Source organism: Rissa tridactyla, chromosome 5, assembly GCF_028500815.1.
Source record: "Rissa tridactyla isolate bRisTri1 chromosome 5, bRisTri1.patW.cur.20221130, whole genome shotgun sequence".
Lineage (NCBI taxonomy): Eukaryota > Metazoa > Chordata > Aves > Charadriiformes > Laridae > Rissa > Rissa tridactyla.
The window spans coordinates 21,219,529-21,240,647 of NC_071470.1; the positions used below are offsets into that span (position 1 = coordinate 21,219,529).

Below are 21,119 nucleotides of genomic sequence, written 5' to 3' on the forward strand. Positions count from 1 at the left end.
GATTAGATATCAGGAAGAAGTTTTTTATCATGAGGGTGGCGAGACACTGGAACAGGCTGCCCAGAGAAGTTGTGGATGTCCCACCCCTGAAAGTGTTCAAGACCAGGCTGGATGAGGCTTTGAGCAACCTGATCTAGTAGGAGGTGTCCCTGCCCATGGCAGAGGGGTTGGAACTAGATTATATTTAAGGTCCCTTCCAACCTAAACCATTCTATGATTCTATGATAAGTTTAACTACTAACATTCTTTCATGTGGTTATTGCATCAGTTTTAAATTTGTATTTTATTCTTTGGGGTAACTATGGGTCATATGAAGGCTCTGGAATTTTTTTCTTCCAATTGAAAATGCAGAACACAGAGAACCAAGGCAACAGGTAGAAACTTGCCAATTTGCAAAGCAGATGTTTCCTGATGGAACTGTGAACTTGAGATTTTACACAATGAACTACTTCAAAAATAAATTTTAACACTTTCACAGTAGCAGCACAAGAGAATTCTTCCACCAGCCCAGCCATAACTATAAGTTTCAGCTTTATGATTTATCTGACATGAGAAGATCGCCATGAACAGGAGGAGCATGCAGTACTAAATGTTATTGAACAGCACACACTGTGTAGCCCCTTCTTGATTACTAATATGCCTTTTGCTTCTTATCTTTTGCAACCTGTTCCAGCTTTCTTCATGAAGATGCTGAATGATGCATCAGGGGTATATTTAAGAACCTTTCTGTTACGTGCCAATTAAATCCTCCCCTTACTACTACAAATTTTTGATCTCAAAACCAGGAATGCACTTCTTACTTTTCAATTGCATTTATTTCAAACAGCACAGATGACATGACCTAATTTCCCTCAAACACTTCTCTACCCTAAAGGAAAAATGATCTTAAGAGGACTTACGTTTGTGAGGGAGACAGTACAACGACAATGGTCAAGATCATAAAATTGATATTAAAGTACAAGGTGTATATTTACTTTCTACATGACCCATCTAATTTATAGGCCCTATATCATCCCACATCTATACATAAATACCATAATTATTGTTAAAAAAAAATCTGTTCTGAGGCTCATCTACTGATTGCTGCAACTTTCGGCATGTTTTAGGAAAAGAGAAATGCAAAACAAAGCAAGAAATAACAGCTTTAGCATTACACTGAAAATTCCTACTGTAGGCAATTGTGATAGCATTTAAAAAAAATATACATATACACGGATAAGAAAGAGTGACATTTTTATTAGACTGGCAAGAGGTCAAGCAAGGGCAATGACTGTGCCCAAGTACTGTTTAGGAGGCCTACTCTACTTTCCCATCCCAGACAGGGGAAATATGATTGTGGTCCTTGATGAACAATACTTTTCCAATGGGGCTTATGAACTAACTCCAAGGTTAGGAAATGTAATTTTGGGCGGAAGAAACTTCAAGTAACAGATGCGTTTATTCAAGAGCTCATCTTTTGGAAACAAAACTCAGATTTCCAGAAAAAGCACACCACATATCTAGTCAGCTTTTGAACTCCCAAACTCAAATGACAATACAAGATCCTTTCAGTCTTAATGGATGTATCCCGCTAATTTTCTTCTCAACAATTATAAGCTATTTCCAATACAGAAATTATACACAGACTAAAAATCAATATCAACCTTTATCAACGTAGCAATGCTTTACAAAAAAAACCCAAACCCCTTGTATTCCAAGTAGGTATAACATGATAAACATCACACATTTACCTTTCTTCCTCCTGTATTCTTTTGTATTTATCTTACTGGTTAGAACACAAGAAAAAATCCCAAAGTTTTTTCATATCCTTTTTCATTTCAGCTTTATTCTAAACCAACTCCTTTGAATAACTAGGCCGCTAGATGGCAATGAAGACCTGTAAGAAACAAACTTTAACCCACCGATGAAGAGAAAACAACCCACAACAACTGAAGCGCTCTTTTCCAATTAGAACACAGAGAAAAAGCCTAGAAAACTATGACATTGAACAAAGAAATAAAATTTTGAAGCTGAGACAATTTTAAGTTTGGTTAAAACAACCAAATAGGAAAAAAGAGTCTGGATACTCACAATGTGAATGGGTTTTCTTATGCGTCAGCCTCTTCCTCACCATTCACATACAGACCAGTACAGTCTGGGGGCTTTTTACTTCATATTTACAATCCCAGGAACCCATGTATAGAAGAGATTAACCATAAATTTTCTATCCAATACAGTGTGAGTAAACCATGAGTATTCTCACATTTCTAATTATCACAGAGGATCAAAGAAAATGTCTTTGATATGTATAAAATAACTGCTGGAAACAAGTTCTCTCATTAATGAGACATTCCTGATGTAAATATGAATGTAAATGTTTATGTGTGAGGCTGGTTTTCAGATAACTATAAAGAGGAAAAGAGAAAAAGAAAATCACCTCCCCAAAACAAGTAAGGTAATTAGGTAAAGTAAGTTCCAGTAATACTGATGGGAAATATGGTAGGACAATATTTGGTGGAACAAATGAAAACACTCTTCCTTCGACCTTTGATTTACAGGGCCTACCTCTCTTTTTTCTTTAACCACAAAACTAAAGTACGACTGAGTAGGAGGCAGAAATTCTTCTGAAGTATTAATCTGACCTATAGTAAAAAGAAAATTATGTTGGAGGGAAAGGTGCTGCTTTTGGTTCTTCTGAGCTTGTTCAGAATTTTCAGAACAGGAAGTAATGGTGGAAAATTATGTAGGATGTAATTTCCTCACTGGATTTATAACATATTCTCTTAATACTTCTTCTGTATGCCACAAGCAGACCAGTAATTCCTTGCTCAATGGGCAGTAAAACAACACAGGACATTCTTCCGTGAGGTGAACACCTAACAACTTGATCTAAAAAACACATGAGATCTGTTACGGATCACCACTGTGAGTCTAACAACCAGGAATGTCTTTCCTAGACAAAACCGATTCCACACTTGTTAGAGCTGCGTGACAAGATCAGTGCTTCCTACTTGCTGACATAAAGCACAGTGACTGAACCAGGGTAACATTTTGGGATACCAGGTCTCTGCAAATACTTCACGTATTTGACATACCTCTACAACACTTTGTTGTGGACTCCTATTTTCTCAGAAGAGGCTCTCTATGACTCTTCTCCTATGCATCTTCCAAGAATTTGTGATCGGTGTAATTAAAATGATGGGCCATTTGAAATGAAGGTTAACATTGGGACTGATATTAGCCAGGAAAGGTCAGAGCATCGATCTCCAAAAAGTGCCTTCTTGCACTATAACTTCATGGGCCACTCAAGTGAGGAAAGACCATAGTATCACCAACCTCATGTTAGACTCCAGACTCATTAACAGTACAGCAAACAAGCAAACTGTTACTCATCTGTTCTGACAGATCTCTTCCATCAAACTGGAAACTGAACATTTTTCCACAGCAAGAAAACCAAGCTGAGATTTGCCTACAGATGCTCCCCTTTATTCCGAATGACTTGCAGGGAAGAACAAGATAATTTCTAGTGGTTTCTGAGTCTTGACTGCAACAGAAAGTGGAACAGGTTGAGTCTTTGGCACCACCTGGAACATTGTTTTAGATCAGATAATCACTGAGGGAGTGAACAATATTCCTTCAGTCAATTCAGGCCAATCAATACAGAGGAAATATAGTAATTCATGTAGAGAAGCTACCCTAACTGAACTTGCCAGGAAGCAAGGGGTAGAAAGTAAAATAAAATCAGCTCATTTCATTACTACCTAGTTTTGATGCACTCAATACTCTTTTCAAACCACAGGCTTCTGTTCACAAAGGTTTGCTTTTTCAAATCATCCGAGTCATCCCTGTGCTCATCTCACAGAAGTCTTTGGCTTCAGGAGGATTTAGAGGTGTCTACCAGCTGGTTTTCTTTATGTTCAGGGTGACATTAGCAGGGAAGGTTTTCCTTTGTACCTGCTGGTCAATTCTGAGTCAGTCAAGGCAGGAGCTGCGTTTGTTAATTACCCCCATTGTTCTGAGCATGAAACTACTCAGCAGTCTTCCTTCCTTCTTAGGAGCTGAAAGAACTAAAGAATTCAATACAACAAAAAACCAAATGAAAAATCATTAGGTGCTAGGTGCTAAGGATGAAGTAGTGGAGCCATGGGGTAAGCCCTGGAAAAGGCTTATGCTCTCAATAAAAAGAGCATTAATGAGAGGGTAGGCACCCTCAGTTCAGTGAAATATTTGACCAGAAATTACAGGAGCTTCTTCACTAACAGCCGTAAAACAAGATCATTCTCAGCTAGACAATTCTCAGGCAAATCTGTAGTGATTGATAATGTTTAAACTCAAACCAGCATGTAACCCACAAATACCAATATGGTTCACAGTCTTTGATGAACCATGTCTTGGAATCCAAAACACTTCAGTCCTTTAAACTGTTGAACGTTCACACTGTTCAGACTCTGAAGAGAGAAGTCTCAGTGAGCAGTAAATATGGGAAAAACACAAGAAACACAAGCCAAACACCCACACTCATCAGGAATAAACACCACCTGAGTCTCTATCAGCTGACAGCCATCCAACAGAAAACATTCAGCAAAAAGTCTTAAATTCGACTAAAGTCCAGCCCTGAGCTTCTTACCTCCTGGCTTCTTTGTTAAACTAACCAATGTTAACTTTAGTAAGAGAAAGGCTAATAAGAAGAGTCCACTCAAAAAACAAAGCCACCACCTCCTTTCATTACTGTTATTTAGGGACAAGTATCAAGAACACTCTCAAATTAACTCAGAAAGTCTCCATCCACGCGGCAACAACTTGGAATTGTGTTTCTGTGAGGCTTGTTTAAAAACCAGACCACACTGTGTGAGATCTACACCGTCTACAGTGAGTTTTCAACACATTATTTCACCATCTACTAAGCCTCATCAAAACACTGAAAGGTAGTTATTGTGCTAACCTTTTAATTATGCCATGCGAAGTTTATTAATGATAAATATTTCCCATGACCTCACAACAAACAAGGTTTAAAGACTGTAACAAAAAGCAGAAGTTCGTTCTATATGTACTTGAAATACATGTAAAATTTAAGAAGTAATTCCTTTTGTAACTTGAATTCTTAGTTACAAAGACAGTGCAATTTAACTTATTCTTTACAGATCAAAAATTAACCAGATTATATCCATGCCATAATCAAGTCCTGTGGAAGACATAAAATTTCTCCATAAAAACAGGTAGGAAATAGGCTTCTGTCTATAAAGCAGATGTATACAAAACTACTCACTTCAAACATGGAATTTAATGTAAAACTGTTGAAAACTTGATTGACCACTTGCATAAAGCAGCTTTAAACCTTTACTAATTTTGCTCAGTCCAGCAATATGAAGAACCAAAGGGCATGTTCTGCTATGACCAAAACAGAAGCAATTAAAAAAAAACCCCACACACAAAAAAAAAAAAGGAAAGGAGAGGAAAGAAAAGATCTAATATATCATTCAGTTTCACTAAGTACCTTAGGGCACACATGGATCTAAGGATTTAATAACTGGCATTTTTTCTTTACACTGATAACAACAGGACATCATTACTGATGCTAGCAGTCTGGGAACTAGCAGAACAGTATCAGAGACAGTCTAAACAGCGCGTTAAAATGTAAAAAAACCCTAAAATATTTCAACTGAAAAATGGAAGCTTAGTATGTATTCCAAACTTGCATTTCATACCCATACCAGAATGACAATCATTTCACCATCACATTATACTAAACACCCAAGCATTTTCATTCCTAGTTGTCTTTTGCAAAGCTCTGAAATTCTCTACACTCGTTTTGACATGCTTCCATTTTTAAAGAGGTGAATCTGAGATACCTTTCATGAAAAAATGCCGTTGTGATGAGATGTGCAACTGAACTGCGCTTCACTAATTCCACTTAGCAATCATTTCAAGCAGTGAGAAAAGAATGACTAGTTTGCTGAACATCAATAGTACTTGGGTAATATATGTGCCTTTAACAGCATCAACTGAAGTATACACGTATATCCAAGGCAACAGGAATTTACAACAATGTCATGAAATGCACAGAGGAGCCTTTAGAAACTGTTAACAAATACCAATTTGAAGCTTTGCCCTGTATTCTTCAGAACACTTATGTAAGTTTGCCAAACAGTAATGTAACTTTTAATAATCAAAATTACATACTTCATCTTTTTATTTTCTCCCTTCTTTTAATGCAATTTGTTCTCCAAAATAACGATATACAGGACAGCTTTGCAAAATATTCCTGCTCTCAAACTGCTCTGGCCCCAGGAGAACAAACTGACTGAAGTTACAGATACACTGTTTAGAAAGTCACTTTCTTATCTGCAGGCACACCCCTCATTTTTGGGGAGTAATATGCTTAACTCACCCGCAGTGATGAGTTAACTATGAAAGTCTTGAGTGAGATACAATCTGAGAAGATAACGATCAGAGATCCCTATATTGTCACAATAAATCTTTTTGGCTGTCGAGTTTGCTGCAAGGGGTTAAAGTGATCATTTACTGCTTCTAAGGCCTTACATTGCAACTCTTCTGCATTTAAGCGTGCCAGTGAGCAACAGCACTGTACAGTTACATAGCAGATGCACAGCATACTTCTCTGCTGCTGTGCCCTTCCTCCTTCCTCTTTCACTGACTTTTCTTTTGATTCTCATCAAGAATTTCAGAAAGATCTAAAAAACACTTTGAGTAAACAATTCCCTGGAGCTGCAGAACCTGGACACTGCCCAAAGAAAGGACTTGAGACACTGGCTAACAGAAACGAGACACACATTGAAAGGCAAGTACTCAGGCACCGAGCACTGCAGAACAGTTGAAAATACAGTCTGTGTCTCTGATTCACAAACATCAGGAAGTGTGATTTAGACTGGTAGGAACGAACCGAGAACTTTGTAGGCTTAATTCTAACATTCCTGGTTTCTAATGCTTTCATACATAAATACATTAAAATCTCAAATCTCAGAAAATAGTAAAAAACCATAGTGATGTAACACTATACACCACTTATACAACAGTGGCGAAAGAAAGGTTAAAACTTCAAAACCATTAATGTGCCAAATACATGGTCTTTTGTGGTGAACAAATAATAATACAAAGTATCTGAAAACTAACCAAATACTGTGCTATTTATTTTAGTGACATTTAAGGTAGAAAAGTATCATTTATATTTAAAGAAAATTCTATTTCATCATGAGAGGACTAGAAATCTCCACATGAAGGACCATCCTATTTGCTTCTACTAGTCACGCAATAAAAACATCACATAGAGAAGACTGGAGGAAATTCACCTTTGCCTGAAAAGTATTCATCCTCCCATCTTCCTGTAGATTCTGTCCCTTCGAAAACTACCTATTATTGTAACTTGTACTATACTGATTTTTACAAGAGACTGTTTATCATAAATATGGCTATGATTGACCTGTCATTCTTTTTAAAGTTACTACAGATCTGATTCAGAAAAGTATCTTACTGAGGCTAGCAATTTCCCTTTAATATTAATTTGAAACTACTCAGGAAAAACACTCCTCTACAAATAGTCACCCTTAATTACCTTGTTTACTCCAGACTTAAAATGGAAGGTTTAAAATTAGACCCATTTTAGCTCAATGGATGAAAAACTTCACCCACAGATAGAGGACCTGTTGGTAGAAACAGGCATCGCTACATTGAATGCCACAGGTCTGCAGCATTTCTTACATAATTAAATGGTTTACAAGAACACATTTTGGTTTATGTTTCTTCAGACTGTAGCGCAATGTCAGGAACTCTGCAGAGTACTATGCACCAGACTACATGCTATAGTTTCCCTAGCTGGAAGCTACAGAGGGAAGCCAGGAAAGAATAGAGACTTACCTTTTTTCATTTCCATATGATTTCTGCGCAACTTTCGCATGGAGTATTAGCACTGTTTGATCACCTCGCTCCTTTAGGTAATTTCGCATTGCTTCCCTAAAAATGAAAAGAGAAAATAAGCTTTGAAAGTTCTTTTGGTTTTGTTTGTAATTATAATAATCCAAAGACAGCTTTAGGACAAAAAAACCCTAAACACCTGAAAGTCAAAAAAGGCAACTATTAACAGGGTCCAGATGAGTTTGTTTTGTTTTTTAAGACAATTATACAGCAAAAAGAAGCAACTATCTTGCATGAAGCTATCAGGAGGGGTCTGTTCAAAGCCCAATTTTATAAAGTACCGTGACACAAATATTTGATTAGAACACACTTTATTAATTCAATATTGTCTCCTTAACCAATTTAGCATCTCATGATAATGGCAAATATTTCTGAACTTTTCTTTAAGCTATTAACAAAATCAATGCAATGTTTATATAGGAGTTTTCTTTTGGTTGGGAAGATACTAAGAAAAATTTACATTATTCAGCTTATTATTTCATCTGTTTTCCTGGAGAAAGCCTCTACTTCCTGCATACAATCAGGTAAAAAAAATAAATTAGTTTTTCTATCGTTCATCATCACTAATGACAGATGTCATATAAAAGCTATAATTACCTCAAACACACCAACAGCGATTCCTTGAGAGAAGTAAGAGAACAATACACCCTATCATTCTTCTGTATAATAATCTAACTGTTCATTAAGCAGCATGCCAAATTCAACACCCTAGGGTTTCGCTGTGTCAGAGTGCTGACAGGAGCACTTTTAAGTCCCTGGAGGAGTTTTTGCAGGTTGAATGCCCACCAATGCACTCATCTTCAAGGTCATCAACCAAATTATGAATTTAGCAGGAAGTTATACAAAGACATGAAACCCTACAGAAGAGGGATTTTTGGGGTTTCTTTGTGTGAACTGCACCCAACTGTTGAATTCCCTTTGGACAGATACAGAAAACCAAACATTTGCAGTGAAACATGATGGAAGATAAAAAGCAGTATTTTTTGGCAAGACTCCTTTCCAAAAGAAATCCCTACATAGAGTTTAATAGAGGAAAGCAAGTAGGAGGGGTGGGGGAAAGCTGGACAACAGCAATGATCCAGCTTTGCTAATGATGTTTTGCAAATTCTTGCATTTGTCATACCTGCATAAGGCAGTGATCAGTGTGCTAGATTTTCTGCGTAAACAGCAGGATATAAGAGCTGACAAAAGACTTGAATTATTGTTTTAAATTTGGACTAACTCGATCTATTTATATTTGACATTGGTAAAACTGTTTATCCATGAAAGTACAGATGGAAGAACTGTCTCAAAGCACGCAGACTTATTTTATTTACAACCACTGTTTAAGAATATATTTTAAACCACAAAACATAATTCATTGTGAAATGATTATTATACATTTCATTATGATATACATTAGCTACATTTAAGTGGTTTAAAAACTTTTTATCTGACAATTTGAAATAGTCTATTAAGAGTACTGTTATACTAAATTAAGAACATGTCATACTAAAAACTTTTGACTTGACTACCATTAAAAAAACCCCACTCAAAAACAGCAACCTACACACAAAAATGTTAGGTGTATCTAATGTTTATTTAGCATTGGACAAGGAAGAAATTCTGCCTTTTCTACTGTTCTGTTGCTACTGCGGACTTGCACGATCCAAGCTTCTAGGAGAACTAGGAATGTTCTCCTCCAACCCTTCCCACTGATAAAGAAAACACATAACCATTGCAATTCTTATACGACATTATCCATTATTAAATCTTAAAACTCTCATGAAGGTAGTTAAGTACTATTATAGTTTACGTCTAGAAACAACTAGCACAGTATGAACAAAGTTGTGTTATTCCACTGGAGCTTGCACGAGGACGAATAGATTTTAGACAAACAGAATTGCCTTTACACAAAAAAGCAGAATAATTTTCCAGTAATTGAACTGGTGTCTTTAAAGGTTTACATTTTTTAATATTCCATAAACAAAACATACTCAAAAATTTCTGTGACGATTTTTCTGTTTCAGCCTTTTTCTCTTCAGAGAAAAAAAGTCAGGTTGCTTCTTTCCAGCCTCTATCAGCATAGAAAAGGTTTACAAGCTACTGCTTCGAAGGATGGCTAGCAGTTCCCAGATGCCTACCCTGTACTCAGAAGAAAGAGCACCTGGCACATCTAGTAGCTAAAATCCTGCACATAAAATTTAGAGTCACTGTAGTTAACAGAAAACTTAGTTAAAAGACCTGACACTGAGTAGTCATTGTTCTTTTTAAATCACGGAAGATAAATTCTATCAGTAACTTCAGAGTGATACTAACAGCTATTGCTGCTCAAGACAGAAACCAGTTCATTACTTAAAACTTAGTATATTTAAATACCTGTGAAGACAGGTAAGTCAGCAGGAAACACTAATGTTTGTTCAATTACTTATAAGTCAGTATAGATCAATTTAGATCAATTTTGCATTGAAATGAAGTTTAACAATGACAAAAGCTATACCTGATGCTTATCCAGAAATGCAATGAGACAGATACCTCCTCAACACAAAATGTAAATACTCCCCCAGGCACCCCCCGCATGCTTTACATGAGGCATCATAACGTCATTCAAAACAAAAAGTAGGCCAGAGTGACAATGGGTTTCCATGTCTTTATACACTACTATTACCACTCAAAACTATAAAAAAATTGCACATCTGTTGTACTTCAAAAAAACAGTAGATTTTAAACTCAGTAGCTACCTATAATCAGCATAGTTCATGGCACAGAATAATAAATAATTGCACAGACTGTGCTACAGTAGTTTGAAAAAATGGTGACTACTTAACAGCTTCTAGTACAAATACTGCCCAGGCAGACCAGGAGCAAATCAGGCAGCGTACTCCAGTCACTCCACACACTTTTCAGAATGTATTGACTTGATGGTACTATTTGATGTTATCTCTGACTGTTTAGGTGTCGTCAAAATTGGTTAAGATCACTCCTTGACAGAACTGTGTTCATTTCGCTCTTACCTGCTGCACGACAGCAGTAAGGTAACAGATGGATTATGGTGGTAAAAAGTGTTATTTTACCCAACCTCACCAGACACTTTTAACCAAAAAAAGAAATCCAGCTCATTCCTGGTGATTTAAAACCAAGCAGATTCACATCCTACCGAATAATCTACAATAACTGATATGTGAAGTCAATATCATTTCTACAAAGGCTTGGGTATCATATTAAAAACAAACTACTCACTGTTCAAAATTTTACTTCTGGCTGCTGATTGTATACAATAATTGAAAAGTTTTGCTATTTAAAAATTCTAGTATTAGCAAGCCACAAATTTTTAACTTAGAAATCCTTCTAAGTATGAAAAGGGTAACTTTAGAAAACTGTTAAAAACAGAATTTCTTTAATGCTTACCTGGTGAGCCGTTTCGGTTGAGGTCGCTCTCCAAATTTCCTGAAAAAATAAGAAGTTGCTAACTTAAAACAAAAGTGTTTAGTCATAATTTTACAGTGAAATACCATCCCAATTTTAGATTTTTAAAAGTATATTGGAATTTTGTGTCTTTTCTTTGAAATTTCCTAGATAGATTACTATTAAAATATCAACCACCTCCTTGCCAAAACTCTTCCCACAATAGCTGAGGCCTTTTTTTATTTGTAACACTAGATAACTTTATTTGCTAAAGTCACATTTACTTTCTCTCCGAATCACTTTTGAAAAGGTTGGATATCACAAGTATGTAAATAACTAGGAGATCTTTGCCATAGCATTGATCAGAAGTGCCAAAAACCCCAGTTATTATCAATATACAGAAATTAACAGACTTATCTCCGATTTGGCAAATCACAGTGAATGCTTCCCATCAGGATAATTTCTCAGAAATCTGTTTTTCCTCAGTGACAACTTACAAAAATGATGACAACGTATTTCATACGTGCCAGTACAGAACGATAAGAAAAATCTCTCTCATGGAATGTAACCACACATAATCAAGAAATATCCTGCTATACGCTTAACATTTTTTAGCTATAAAGTGTTTTGAGACAGTCGTATTTCTTTCAGTGCTTTAATACTGTTCTTTGAGAGAGTACACTCTTTACACTAGGTTAAGACTCTCCATAAAAGTCTTTATTTACATAAAGACACTGAATTTACACAGGACAGACACATTTTCATTAACAAAAACATCCTCAGATTAAACCAAAATGGTCAGGTAAAACACCTGAAAAAAGGAAGGCTGTACCCAGCCACGTACATCTGCAATGTACATCTGCTCAACCTGGTAAGGAAGTATAAGCACAAGCTAAAATGAGAACTAAGAGGAAAGAGAAAAAAAAAAAGAGCAGGCTTAGCTTAACACCTTTCTATCTAAAAATAAACAGAGCATTAGAGACTCTGCTTCTGCTGCCAGTGTTCATAAATATCTCTATGGCTTGCCAAACTCTTTGATAAGTGGGCATATCTTTCCCTTTATGCTTCCTGTATAGTGAAAAAAACCTCTCCTACAACACTGTTGTCCTGGGGAGCCTTCGACAAGAACTTGATCATTAAATGACGTGACAAGAAATTCCCCTGTTCGTGCAGTGGATCTGTCCTGAACTCATATAGCAACTGGTAGTGGAATGATTTCATACATTCCAATTTCTTTTGGGTAATTCTATAAATGTACAAAGTAAAAATCCATAGCTATTGCCATTTCTATCGTTGAGCAGAATAGCACTATCCTGAAAAGACAGTGTCAAGAACATTCAGCAAATTTGAAGTTGGACTTCTAAAGTACTGGTAGTCCACTCTATGTAGATGAATTGAATAAACCAGATAAAGACAAATTATTTTTTTTCAGTTTAAACAATGAAATTAAAATTTATTTTTCCAACCAGACAGAAGTTCCTTTCATGTTTTACTTTGTTGGTGGTGGTATACTGTTCACTTGTTTGGCTTTATTTTAACTTTAAATGAAACAGTGAAGCTAAAATTCTTGCTGCACGATATTTTTTTTATATTTTAAATTTCGAGGTCTATTGGACACATACTTCATTTGTATTTTTCTCTGTGGTATGTATCACTGCATTGTCATATTTGCAATGCAGAAAGGTAACTAGAAAACCCAAACAGCTTTGCAGTTTGGCAGCAGGAAAGTTATATCCCAAAGCCTTTCTGCTTCTACCGCTTATCTTTTCAGGATCTGCCTAGCTTCATCTCCCAAGCATGCCCTGTGCCTCTGATTTTCCCTGGATAACAGCGTGAGTAGGTGTGCATTTCCCTCCCCTCCCCAGTACTATCTTATGTAGTTACCGTTCTCCCCTGAAGACCTAGGATCGTTATATCTGGCAGAGGATTCACCATCTGTGACTCACTGACTAGACAACAGATTACCTTTAAGCAATACTCTACAGGCAATCAACATCCCTATAGATTAGCTCCCTGATTTTGAGTAGAACTACAGTCTTTGTTTCAATCCCTCTGCACATTGTAATTCACCACAAAAAAGATTAAGAGGTGCCTATTTTGGAGCAAAGGCGGCATTACGTACCCCACACTTGTACTGTGGCCAAGAGATACAATCCAAGATGAGGACACTAGTACATCAGAAATTGCATTAACACAAAAAAACCTCCCAGACAAAATCTTAGACTCCCCTAAGGCAACATCTATCCATGTAGAACGCTTGAGCACAGCAGATACATTCCCCTTGCATGTATGTTTATTGCTGCCTAAAAAAAGATTTATTAACAAGGCATCTATACAAAACAGTTGCAATTACTTAAAGAAATAAACCCCATCTTTTCCTTTAGTTAAATCCTGAATATACAGCACAGGAAAAAGTACCAAAATCACCATTCTTCAGAGGCAGAGATAAAGCACTGAGTCATTCTGGAGATGCACAGGGTAAACTCTGATCATCTGATGCTCAGCGCAGTACCTTTGTAAATCACACGCCAGCTTTCCCTAGACTCTTCTATCCAAAATAAAGTTAATGATGTCACTGCAATTAACTTCTGAATACATATAAATGCTACCCTTAGCAACATGAACCTTCCAAAGAGATGACGCAAACTGAATTTGGTAGATCTTTTATTATTCTTTCAATACACATTAAAGGGAGAGATAAAATAGGAAATCATTTCATATTCACATTTACTTTAAGTCTACTTTTTTACTGTCTCTAAATTAAATTCAGCTACTTTTTCTTCAATAATATCATCTTGACAGATGACTGATGGTTATCAGTTAATGATGTCAATGAACAGCTCCTGTAGAACCTCCCTTATTCAGAATTAAAGACTCTAAGACCTGACCCATAAACCATTTAGATTAGTCGACATTTTCACAGGGCTAACCATGTTTTAGGAAAAATTAATGTGACTTGCACAAGAATGCTATAAATCAAATCATTTAAATAAGTGACCAATATGTACATGAATAAGGTTGATGGACACTGCATTCTCACACATCCAGTAAAAACCTCACTCTCTCAATAGACATTACCATGTCATTCTGCCACACACCCACAATTCTGAAAACTGTCTGAAGTTCACTGAAAACGTAGTGGAAAAAAAGTCATCTCAAAGTAATAAAAGATACCACAAATAGTTTTCATATGCAATTGGATAAAACTCTTTACCCTTTAGTGGGAGTGAGAGCATGAGAGAAAAGTGACAGAGGCAAAGACCTAAGAGACTAATAAAAGATATGCAAAATGTGAAAAGGAGATTGTTATTTTCTGTTTCTCACAAACACAGTAATTCGGAAATATATCCAATATCTGAAAATTTCATTTTAGAATAACAATTTTTTTCCTTGCTCACTGTTATAACTAAGTTGTGAAACATATTGCTAGGGGATATGTCCTACGAAGACAGGCTGAGAGAGTTGGGGTTGTTCAGCCTGGGGAACAGAAGGCTCTGAGAAGACCTTATGGCAGCCCTCCGGTATCTGAAGGGGGCCTACGAGAAAGCTGGAGAGGGACTTTTTACAAGGGCAGGTACTGATAGGATGAGCGGTAATGGCTTCAAACTAGAACAAGGCAGATTTGGATTAGATATCAGGAAGAAGTTTTTCATCATGAAGGTGGTGAGACACTGGACCAGGCTGCCCAGAGAAGCTGTGGCTGCCCCTTTCCTGGGAAGTGTTCAAGTCCAGGCTGGATGGGGCTTTGAGCAGCCTGGTCTGGTGGAAGCTGTCCCTGCCCATGTCGGGATGTTGGAACTAGATTAAAGTCCCTTCCAACCCAAACTGTTCTATGATTCTGTGATGTTGTGGAGGCTGCTAGCACAAATGGATTCAAAAGATTAAACAGAAGTCTGGTACAGAACTCCACTAGCTTCTACTCAGCATAATGACCTATGTTTTACAACCTTGTTCTCAGGAAAACATAAACCATGTTCTACCAGCTGCAAAGTTACCACAAGAAAAAAAAACAACAGCCTATATTTACCATCTTTCATATTCTTTCCTTAATCATCCATTACTGACAACTAGCAGGCATGGTCCAGTATGTATACTGTTATGAATCTGATATATTCCACAGCAGCAAATGCATCTAGGATGCCAGATTTTCAGTCACATTGCAAAACTCAAGATATACATTGACATGAAGGAGAAAAAAAAGAAAAGGTATCACATGTATTTCATTTAATGCTTCATCTGGTTTACTCTTTCCATATGTTGGCAACTTGACGTAGATACCTGTATTGACAATGTAACCTGAAGTACAAGAAAGAATCGGCAACTACCATGTAGGAGACTAGGAGGCCTTTTAATTTTTCTGATGTTAAGACAGCCCACATGAAAGTGCCAGAAACACATTATCTATGGTTTTGTACCGAATGACAGACACTGTACAAGCTATGATCGCTGTTATTTCACACTTTCGTATTTGATTGGCATGTTGAGAAATGAGCCAGTTCAGACATTTCAAGGTTACCTGTCAGAGATGACAGACTGCAACATTTTTCTTGCGTAGGTTTTCCCATGTTTTGGAATTTCTTTTTATATTCAGTAATTCTATTCCTCCTCTTTGTTTACGTCTTGAAAGTATGCAGATTGTTGGATAACAAAAATATATAGTAGAGGAAACTAAAAACACATCAGTTCTATTACAACAGTGGTTATTAAACAAGCTGAATATATATAATTTGAAATCCTAATTGTACATTATATATCATTATATCTGAATGCTCACCAAGTTCCTTTCCTGTTTTTGTTATTTTACTACCCAAGACTACACACTGTCTCAGGTATACTGTATTGGAATTCTGGACATACAGCCAAGTTGCCGTTTCAATTCACAAAACTAATTCAGTGCAAACTGTGGTTTATTAGTATTTCCCTAACACACTGCACTGCAAACATGAATGTGAGTATCAGTCACACGATAATCACTTGCTGTTGCAACAAGTTATACTTCTAATAATTCTTTTCCCAGTCCTATATTTTCTCCAGCCACTAGTTTGTATTCTATTATTTCATGTATTTTATTTGTCTTCTGATGTTTTGCATAAATTAATTTCACTTCCATTTTGCACGTTTCTCCCACATCATGTCCCAAACCATTCTTCTTTTCAAGTCCATCCTTTTCATTTAGCAAGTCCCAGTTTGCCATTCAGACTTTTACTCAAACTTCTTTTCCCCATTCACAGAACGGGAAGCGAATTTACTCTTCTTCTTTCTATTGACCCTCAACTAACTATGGAAATGAACAAGTGCACTAACATTAATCTTACAAGAACACTAACTAGTTTTGCTCTAACTTTTTATATTCTTTGATTAGGTAAAAACATGACACAACATACAGGGTAAGTTTCAAGTGTTTTCAGAAAATAGCAGAATGCCAAATCCTATTTGGAATTCCTAGCTCAGATACAATATGTACTATACTATAGTTTTCTATGGCTGCAGGAATATGAATTTCCACTGTTTCCAGGATGTACAAAGGAGCGAAAACACACAAAAACCCCCCACATCTATCAGTTATTATATGCCTTTACTAAAAGCACCAAACAGCGTTACTTTCTAGAGATAAACTTCCCTGTTTTGGCTAAATTTTTTTTTCAGTAGTTCTATAAGTCAAATCAACTTTGGAAGGAAAAATAAGATTAACCAAGACAGTTTTGCCATTTGCAAGAACAAAATTACTATTTTAAAAAAAGGAAAAAAAAAAAATCACATGCTGTCCCATCCTCAGCTTTGAAAATCTGTGGTCGCTAAACTGCTCTAGCATCCTCCTGCCTGGAATATGAACTTCAAATTTTTCTGGTATTGGCTTCAGCCAAGAACATCCTTTTTACAGTCCCTGAGAAAGTCCATTCACCTTTATTTATCGAGCCCAGAAGCCTTAAAAAAAAAATACTTCCACAACATCCAAATAGAGGCAAACTTTAGCAATTTGCCTTAAGAATTCTATCTGCACTTGGCCTACAGACTGACACAATTTTTGGCATCCAGTAGGAATAGCACAGATCTTTCTGTAAATAATGCTCTCCAGAGAGGCAAAAGCAAAAGGGAATTGTCAAATTTGAATACAGTAGAAATAACAGCTGAGCAGAAAGCAAGCATGTTGGAGAGGCCAACACAGGGGGAATACAGGAAGAGTGAGGACTGAGAATGGGAAGACCTGAGTGGCAAACTAAGACTTGCTAGATGAGAAGAATGAGCCCAAGAACATTATGGGAGATGAGGCACCAGAAAAGCCTGTGGTAAGGCAAAACATTCAGATTTAACTCCAGAATATACAAAGACTAGTAAAAATACACTAGAGTTACTGTTTTGTCTGTCGACTTTTTTATGTGACAGAAGTTGTCATGGTGCCTTAAAAATTTCAACATTGAAAATAAAAGCAAAATACTTGCCTTACCTTGAAGAATACAAAAACATATTATAGTAGATATCCATATGTTGAGATCTGAGTTGAGATCTCTTCAGTTTCTCTTTTGACTTGCTCAAGCATGAAGAAATCATGATTGAAGCTGGGGGCTAAGCCTGGTAGGCAGCTAAGCACCACACAGCCGCTTACACCCCCCTGCCATCAGATGGGTGAAAAGAAAAGCACAAGTAAAAAGCAAGAAAACTTGTAGGTTGAGACAAAAATTGTTTAACAAACAAAGAAGTGGAAGAAGAGAGAAACAAAACAAAACAAGCCAATCACTCACCACCTCCCACGAGCAGACTGATGCTCAGCCAGTTCCCAAGCAAAAGCTGAGTAACCTCTCTAAATCCCACTAACCTCCATTTTATTGCCAGCCATGACATTATACAGCATGGAACATCTCTGTGGTTAGTTTGCGTCATCTGCCTGGTTGTGTCCCCTCCCAACGTCTTGTGCACCCCCCAGTCATTGTGGGGGGACAGACACAGGACAGAGTGAGAAACAGAGAAGGCCTTGACACTGTGCAAATGCTGTTCAGCAAGAGCTAAAACATTAGTGTGTTATCAACTCTGTTTTGGTCACAAAGAACACAGCACCACATCAGCTGCTATGAAGAAAATTAACTCCATCCCAGCCAGACCCAGTACAACGAGAAAACTGAAGAAAACCGGATGCTTTCTACATGGGAAACAAGTGCCAGATTTTGAAAAGGCACAGAGAGCCTGTTCATTAGAAAAGTTTCACTCCCAAACGTCCAACTGTCAAATCATTTCTCACTGCACCTACGCACTTGTTGGTGCTTTTGACTGATCTAGCAAGGGCCTAAGATTTCTCCTGAATAGCCAAACCAATTCTTTATTGGTCAAGCTATATGATAGCACATATCACAGTATTTGCTGCAGAACACGTTACACGTTACAGGAACTCTTTAATAAGCTACAAGAGATGACTGTAATACCTCAGAATGGGTTCTGGAAACAATTCCCAGACAAGTACTCAGAAGGCAGCTCCCCTGAAAAGATGCTGTCCCATAACTTCAGGGCAATCATTCCAGCTCCTTCTCCTGAAGCACACACCTCTCATCATTGTCAGAAATAAGATATGGGAATCACTAATCCAGGGCAGTATAAGACCCGGAGACTGAGTGGCACGTCCCACTCTCCTTAAACAAAGCTGTCAAATAAATGGATTTTGAGACAAATAAAGTGTGCTTCGCATAGGCTTACTAGGCAATAGAGATGATTAAGAATACTAAATTAAATAGAGAATAGAGTGACTAAAGAAAGTTTTTACTTCCTCAGAGGAGGTCTGAGGGAAACAATGCTTGAAACAGGAGGAGTCTAATGAAAAGCATTTCGGATTTTTTTTATATAATCTCTAGAGAAGTTTCAGAATACACTATGCAATTCAGAAAAAAAGAACATAAGAAACTCCAACCTCTGCTGTCCAACAATATGAAGTGACAATGAATTTTGGTGAGAGGCTGAAGTTCCAACGTTTCTAATATCTACCAAATAGCTGGTAACCCAAAAGCCATTAAGTGTGACAGGACCGAGGAGGAAGAAATACTGCCATTTCAACTACTAAAGGTATATTGTAGTTAGAAGTGTAGCAAAAGAAACCTCTGTGTTTCGCTTAATCCCAGTTCTAAAAACACAGCCAACTGTCAAATGCAACCTTCTCCTAGACCTCTTATACAGCCATGAAACTTGTGAAAGAATGTGAAGAGTTTGGGGTTGGGCTGTGAGACAAAAGCCTTTTTAAGAAAGAAATTAAAATGAGACAAGTCATTTACAGGTACTTTTTATCATTCTCCCTCAACTTTAAAACAACTGCTACATTTCTGGAAAGCTAGGAAGTCTTTTAAATGTTTGTTCAGCCTTTAGCACAAGATGATCCTTGTAGTAACAGGGCATGTTGCTTCTGCCATAAGAAACAAAAATATTTTTCAAATAATTAATTTCAAGCTGCTATATGATCAGTTATCGCAAACCTATTAAGTGTGGTGACTACAAGCTCACCAGTATGTGAGTTCACTGAGTTCGCTTGGCCTACTGAGGTTATCTAAGATCTAGGAAAGGGAAATACTAGGATTTCTAGTTTTAAAGTTTGAGAATTAATATAAAAGTAGTATTTTTCATCTGTTAAGAGAGACATCATCTAAGAAAAACTGTAAGAGATGGATTCAAGTACCGTGCTAAGACTCTGTTTTCTCTTTCTTTTAATCCTCTATCCTCTGCCCATTTCCAGCTTCAATTTGCTTACCACAGACAAATTAGTGAGGAATTGAAGCAGCACTGAGGGAAGTTCATACTTATGGACTTTAAACCATGCTTAAAATTATCAAAGCCAACATATATCCAACTGATACACTGAATAGTTCTCAGGAACTATCCCTTAATCTTCTGTTTTTTAAAAACATTTCATACAGGTTAAGCAGTATACTGCAACCTACATGGTAAGACTCGGCTACTCCACATCAGCCTTGTTTTGTTTTTGCAGATTTGTACATTTAGAGTAACATGTTACATAACAGTAAAATCAAAACAGCAGATGTACATTTTAAAACAGGGGAATTTTCTGTTAATGTAAGCATATTTTCCTGTGCACAGATTTCTGTGAAGACAAGATGCAAAAACTGGAAATACTTCTGTGCGTTCACCTACACAACCACACTCTCTTACAAACATTTCAGAACACAACTCCCAAGGGAAAAGATCATCTATCACTAGGAAACATTATCCCATCTGGTGGTTTCACAGACACAAAGAGAATTCCTACATATTAAAAAGTGGCCATTTATGATCCGGCATGAGCCGGCATATAAAAAAGACCACAAAATTTCATACAGTGGTTTCTGCTATGACATACGCATTAAATGTAGCTGTTGATTCACATCACTTTTAATATTTGTTTGCTGTTGGAGATAACTGATGCATTTGATTTCTTTAACTGCATCTTATTCCACACTGATATCCTTTGTTTTTACAATGAATCTGAAAATAGGGCAGTGTTACCTTTGCCAATGGTAAAAATGCAGAGCTCAAAAAAGTGATATTCTACATGTTCAACACGATTAAAAAACAAAAACACCTAAAGGACATAATTCATAATTTCTAAGAGATTAATGCAAAAGACATGGATATATGAATTCAGTTAAGATGGAATAAACACAAGCAATTAATATTACGTATGCTCAAATAGAACGTTTCACATTTCTTCAAAAGTCCCCCCTCCATGTCCCACATGTATTTTTTCTTTGCCTTCCACTGATCTTTATATTTTCTTGTAACTTAATGCCGTACAGCCTAACATGACCCAGCCTACACTGTGAGTGTCTCTAACTACTGTGGCTTTATCTCCATAGCAT

At 36.9% G+C, this 21,119-nt stretch overlaps 1 protein-coding gene across 12 annotated transcripts in view; it reads right to left on the bottom strand.

The window, feature by feature from the left end:
• The window catches only part of RBPJ (recombination signal binding protein for immunoglobulin kappa J region), a 158,954-nt gene that overhangs the window by 19,729 nt on the left and 118,106 nt on the right, over positions 1–21,119 (bottom strand). For 11 of the 12 annotated variants that reach the window (XM_054202028.1, XM_054202027.1, XM_054202031.1 and 8 more), the window contains 2 exons: positions 11,296–11,334; positions 7,852–7,947 (listed from right to left, as the gene is read on the bottom strand). In XM_054202028.1, the coding sequence (XP_054058003.1) occupies positions 7,852–7,947; positions 11,296–11,334 (135 nt within the window). Of the gene's footprint in view, positions 1–3,740; positions 4,047–7,851; positions 7,948–11,295; positions 11,335–21,119 lie in introns of those variants that run through there. The other variant, XM_054202037.1, reaches the window with a different exon arrangement.